This window comes from Blastocystis sp. subtype 4, assembly GCF_000743755.1.
Source record: "Blastocystis sp. subtype 4 strain WR1 chromosome Unknown seqid_0459, whole genome shotgun sequence".
Taxonomy (NCBI): Eukaryota; class Bigyra; order Opalinata; family Blastocystidae; genus Blastocystis; species Blastocystis sp. subtype 4.
This window is the reverse complement of record NW_014569088.1, coordinates 1-5,630: the sequence shown is the minus strand read 5'-3', so window position 1 is coordinate 5,630 and position 5,630 is coordinate 1. Positions and strand designations below refer to the sequence as shown.

Sequence of the window (5,630 nt, the reverse complement as noted above, 5' to 3'; positions counted from 1 at the left end):
AATGAATGAATGATAGAATGCTCCATATCGTGATTTCCTGGCTTTGTCGAGAAATGTGTATGATGAGCGTGGAATGCCGGAGAGCATGGAGAGTGTTGTTAATAAAAGTGGTTAATTCTATCTGTGTTTGAGGATGTTTGTTGGAGTCGCAAAGAAGAGAAAATCCCCGTCCTCCCGAATCAGCCTTCTTTCGCAAGGAGTGTATTATAATGGTTAAGAATATTATTCCTGAAAATGAAATGGATCGAAGTGCTGCATGAAAGAGTTTGTATCTCATTTGTAGAGTACTTGTCCATTTGTCAAACTGTGAATGGATGGGGTTGGGGCAAATTTGTAGAGTTTGGATCGGTTGTTTATGGAATAGATTCCTCTGAAAGAGTGTTTTGAGAAGTTCAACGTTCCTGATGGTTCCCGATTAGAGGATCGAGTCAGCAACAACTTCGTTTACTATCGAACAGACTATTTGGCTCTTTATGTGTTACTGCTGTTAATTGCAGGGTAAGTGAACGTGCCTGAGATTAAGACTAGATTTGGAGCTCCAGTATTTGCTGTTGTCGACTTCTGTTTAGTATTACTCTGGCTGTTGGTTTGACTCTTATTCTTGAGTTGTAGACTTCCTTTCATCTTTGTACCTCATCCTTTTGTGATCGGAGAATATTGTGTCACTCCTTCCTGTATTTTGGTTGCCCTTGGGGGATTCACATTCTTTGTTCTTTGTATCTTCCGTCGTTATCTCCTTCAGTTTTTGGGACTGAATCTTTTGTTCATACTCTGTTTGTATGGTTGTCTTCGTTAAGGAATAGTGATGGGGCTTCATGTTGTGTTCCGTAATAGTAGTCTGATGTCGAGAATGCATATGATGGTAAATGAAAAGAACAAATTGCGAAAGTACATTGATTTTAGTGTTTATTGAACAAAAAAGTAGTTATGGTATTCAATAACACCAGGTAACTAGTTTTTCCTCACGAAATTCTCAGTTTACTTCTCGTTACGAATACGACGAGCGAGTTGCATGTCACGAGGCATGATCGTCACACGCTTGGAATGGATAGCGCACAGATTCGTATCCTCAAACAGAGAGACCAGATAAGCTTCAGCAGCCTCCTGGAGAGCCATCACGGCAGAACCCTGGAAACGGAGATCGCTCTTGAAGTCCTGAGCAACTTCACGGACCAAACGCTGGAAAGGAAGTTTGCGGATCAAAAGTTCGGTACTCTTCTGATATTTGCGGATTTCACGAAGAGCCACAGTTCCAGGTCTATAACGATGGGGTTTCTTCACAGCTCCGGCGGCGGGAGAAGACTTACGAGCAGCCTTGGTAGCCAGTTGCTTACGAGGAACCTTTCCTCCAGTGCTCTTTCTTGCAGTTTGCTTGGTACGAGCCATTTCAATCTAAATATATATGATCTAAGCAAATGATACACAAGAGATGAATCAGGCAAATAGAATACTGAGTCTTTATTGGTTGATTCTTGACATAGTCGGTTTTTATCCAATAAATGAGCGATTTAGGCAGCTACCGAATTCAATTTTTCAATAACACATACGGAATGCTCATCATAACTTAATTAAGCAATAATTATGATTGGACGTGGTAAAAGAGGAAAGGACCTTGGAAAGGAAGGTGCTAAGAGGCATCACCAAGTGATGCGTGATAACATTCTTGGTATCACTAAGCCTGCTATTCGTCGTCTAGCTCATCGAGGAGGTGTGAAGCGTATCAGTGACCTGATTTAGACGAAACCCGTTCTGTATTATGGGCCTTCCTGGATGGAATGGTTCGTGATGCCGTTACTTATTGTGAACATGCCAAGAGAAAGACTGTAACGGCTATGGATGTGGTATATGCTTTGAAGTCAGGAAAAGACTTTGTATAGTTTTGGTGTATAAATCTTTGCATGGCTTTGGCGGATAAAACTATTGCATAGGATTCGTTTTGTGTTTGTTAGGAATCATAATCGAATACCTTTTTTAAGAATAGATGACAGAAACTCAGTACCTGGTTAAAATCAACGATGAAAGACGTTCCATACGAGTAAGAACGGATTCTCTTGTAGTATGATACGCATTTTCAGAATAACGACTAGATGACTGTAAGGAACGCTGCATGTGATGTTTTTGGAAGAAAAGTGTTGTCTAGGTGGGAATCTGATTTCTAGAATTCGTCACATTATTCTCTAGAATATAATGGGAAGTCTTTGGATCTTCTGTACAAAATCTCTTCTTATAATATTCCTGCTACTGGAGCAATCATACTTCGGCTACGAGACGATTTTAGGTCTGTAAAACTGGTGAGAGTTATTATGCAGTATGCAGAAATGAAAATTGATGTAATAAATGGAAAGAGTATTTACAATTAGAGATCGTATCCAAATACTATGACATTACAAGCTATTGTGAACGAGGTTATGGAAAATCAACATATATCGCTTACTCCGGGATATAAGCCATCATTACTGTGTTATGTACTTTTTCACTCTTATCTAGGTATATTCGTACTCTATTAACGGACTCGGATTTACAATATCGACTGGTTGGTAAGAGAAGATAGAGTTACTAATGCTCAGACTGTGGTTGGATTGATTGCTCTGTTGTCTTCCGTTTCACACAAAGTGTAACATCCACTCTTCCGAGTCTTCCACAGCCACAATCCAACAGTATTGGAGAACCGATCCAATTGGATCAAGAGTCGTCCTCTAGTACCCAAGTTGTGCTTCCTGCTCAAGACGTGATCAATCTAATTGAAAGAGACGCGACGACACGATTAGAGAAAGCGACTCTGGAATTGAATGTGATGAAAGACAAGCTTGATGAGCAGGGGTTCCATATGGCACTTCAGTTGCTATGTACAGTCATTACCAATATTGTGAAAGATTGCGGGAGGGGTAAGAAGTAGATTAACGAACCAGAAAATGAAACGAAACGGACAATCAATCACACGGGTTTGAGCTTCCAGAAGCGAATCGGATGTTTGGAGAGTGGAATCGAACTCCTCACATTAATGGGTAGGATTTGTTCCTAAGCTTGATTAGAAGGATTCACAGTTCGAGAAACAGAGAAAGGTGAGCGATTGGTTCTTACAGCAGATGCTTTGGATGTGTCACTACTGATGAAGATGAAGGAGATGTTCGTGACGAAAGACACAACTCCAGCAGTCACAGTGCCTAGAGACCCATCCTTCGATCCTACGAAACCGATTGTAATTCCTTCGATCCAATTACCGCCTGTGACAATGAAGCAGGAACAAAGATTGGAAGAGTTACAGAAGAAGAAAGCTGCAATGGAAGCTGTGATTCCAGAACGATGTTTGTGTGTGTTTAAAGTGGATACTGGTATTAACCCACGAAACTTTGGAGAGAACACTTATAAGAATATGATGAAGGCTAGTGATGAAACGCCTGATATTGTAGAGGAGAAGGAAGAAGTGGAGGAAGATGAACAATCTGATGCATCACTGATTCGCGAGATTGCTAGTAGAAAACAGAAACGATTAGAAGAGAATAAACAATTCCGAACAAAGGCTAAGCGGGAATTAGAAGCTTTGGAGAAACAGCGTGTCTTTAAGCGAACCACAATTCGTGTTCATCTTCCTGATCAGACTATCATTCAAGCGTATTTTGCCCCTCGAGAGACTCTCGGAGATGTGATGTCAGTAGTCCAAGCAGCCTTCCAGGAGCAGTACCGGACACTTCCATTTTATCTCTTTAACGCTCCTCCTAAAGTGATTCTGAAGCCAGATATCCAATTGCGTTCTGCACGCATGGTTCCTGCCGCCATGGTCTATCTTGGTTGGGAGCAAAGGAGTCCCAATGTCGACTATTTGCACTATATTCTTCCAGAGTACATCATGAATGCACCTGTTGTTGCTCAGGTGGATCGAGGTTCATTAATTGAGGAAGAGAAAGTGGAGGCGAAGAAGAAGGGGAAGTTAGCTCGTATATTTAAGTCGCTTCGGCTTTGAGGTGTTAGCGCTATGAAGTTTCTGTAATTGTTTTGATTGTAATGGTTTGTTTTTGTAAAAGAGAGTGGAATTAAGACCTTTATCTAACTAAATAGAGAGCACTTTTCCAAGACAACTTGTCCGAGTGGTTAAGGAGACAGACTAGAAATCTGTTGGGCTTTGCCCGCGCAGGTTCGAATCCTGCAGTTGTCGTTTTTTCTTTTGCTCCACGTTTTTTACAAACGAATATTAGGGATAGAATTAATGGTTTTTGATGTTTACAATAAGGATGTTCGTGTTACACTGAGATGGAACAAACAGTGGAATTCAAATAGTCCATACGAGCCACAGCTGCAGCTCCAATCATACCCGTTTTTTCACCTGATTGAGAAATGATCAAAGTACATGCTGGCTCCTGAATAGTCCAATGATAGGCACGGAAATGTTTTTCAATCTTCTTCAGAAGGAAATCCCCAGATAGAGCCAAACCACCTGAGAAAACAATCAAGTCAGGATCCAGCACACGACAGAGGTTCACACAGCACACACCCAAGGCCTCAGCTGCAACCTCCACACAAGTGTCGGCAACCTTGTCACCTTCCTTGGCTGCATCCATCACTCGTTTCGCTGTCAATTCCTCCTCTGAGCGTAATACAGACTCCTCCTCGGGGTGTTCCTCCAAATATTGCTTTGCCACCAACACCAATCCATTTGCTGAGGCATACTTCTCGAAGCAACCCTTCTGGCCGCAACCACACTGAGTTCCATTTACCTTGTAGATCTACGTTTCAGAAGAATCTCCAGAACTACTGCATGGCCTGGTTCACCTGCCCAGCCACTGCTTCCATGAATGATGCGACCATTAACCACAAGTCCTGCTCCAATTCCCGAACCAAGTGCTAATCATGAGAGAACGAATGAAATGGAACTGATCATCACCATGTTTTGCTTTCCCTTTCCTGTTCCAACCCAACATTCAGCAGCGCATGCAGCATTAGCGTCGTTCTCCAGAATGGTCTGGGTATCAGCGAAAATTAACTCTACTTACACGAACTCCGGTCCTATCCTCAATCAGCTTCGCAAGAGGGACATGATCCCATGTAGGGAAGTTAGATGCCTTAATAACGATTCCATTCTGAAAAGTGAGGTACTATAACACGCAAATACTTCAAAATCAATAGTACCAGGGGAACCAACACCAATTTCACAAATGTCGCTCCATTTAAGTCCTACTTCGGAAATAGCCTTAGAACTGACATCTACGAGAGACTTAACAACTCCCATATCGGAATAATCAGAAAGCGGCTCAGAAACAACGGAAATCAGTTCGCCGTTATCATTGACCACTCCTACCTTTGCATTGGTAGCACCCAGATCAATTCCAACAAAATATCGTTCCTTTTGAGACTTCTTGTTCTTGTTCTCCAGCATTTTCTTTGTGACATATCCAATAAACAATCCTCCAACGAGAAGGCTTCCCACCTTCACAATATTCGCATACGATTCGCTCATGTTCACAGCGAAACACAATTTGAGAATTAACGATGTCTCTTCTTTTATGACGGATCACATGTACACCTAATGGAAATTCCATAACAAACAATCCAAAGCAACCATCACCACTATTCATATGAGTTCTAAGCAGACACACCTCCTCCACACACAAGACGGCGAATGGCAAGTTGCTTTC

General features: G+C 41.8%; 5 protein-coding genes across 5 annotated transcripts; 3 read left to right on the top strand and 2 right to left on the bottom strand.

Moving 5' to 3' along the window:
• Positions 1–209: 209 nt before the first annotated feature.
• On the top strand, positions 210–796 carry JH06_4864 (hypothetical protein; the record flags this gene model as incomplete). Its single annotated transcript, XM_014669633.1, has 5 exons — positions 210–249; positions 284–333; positions 365–498; positions 529–582; positions 613–796. The coding sequence occupies 5 exons, from the start codon at positions 210–212 to the stop codon at positions 794–796; spliced, it is 462 nt and encodes a 153-aa protein (XP_014525119.1).
• Positions 797–978: 182 nt separating this feature from the next.
• On the bottom strand, positions 979–1,386 carry JH06_4863 (histone H3; the record flags this gene model as incomplete). Its single annotated transcript, XM_014669632.1, has 1 exon — positions 979–1,386. One exon carries the CDS (start codon positions 1,384–1,386, stop codon positions 979–981), a length of 408 nt encoding a protein of 135 aa, XP_014525118.1.
• A 195-nt stretch (positions 1,387–1,581) lies between these two features.
• Positions 1,582–1,877, top strand: JH06_4862 (histone H4; the record flags this gene model as incomplete). The annotated part of the gene is made up of 2 exons (XM_014669631.1): positions 1,582–1,708; positions 1,738–1,877. The coding sequence occupies 2 exons, from the start codon at positions 1,582–1,584 to the stop codon at positions 1,875–1,877; spliced, it is 267 nt and encodes an 88-aa protein (XP_014525117.1).
• A 1,232-nt stretch (positions 1,878–3,109) lies between these two features.
• On the top strand, positions 3,110–3,961 carry JH06_4861 (hypothetical protein; the record flags this gene model as incomplete). Its single annotated transcript, XM_014669630.1, has 1 exon — positions 3,110–3,961. One exon carries the CDS (start codon positions 3,110–3,112, stop codon positions 3,959–3,961), a length of 852 nt encoding a protein of 283 aa, XP_014525116.1.
• A 277-nt stretch (positions 3,962–4,238) lies between these two features.
• JH06_4860 (transcriptional regulator sugar kinase) lies at positions 4,239–5,452 on the bottom strand (the record flags this gene model as incomplete). Its single annotated transcript, XM_014669629.1, has 5 exons — positions 4,239–4,721; positions 4,751–4,839; positions 4,870–4,957; positions 4,989–5,075; positions 5,108–5,452. 5 exons carry the CDS (start codon positions 5,450–5,452, stop codon positions 4,239–4,241), a joined length of 1,092 nt encoding a protein of 363 aa, XP_014525115.1.
• Positions 5,453–5,630: the final 178 nt, after the last annotated feature.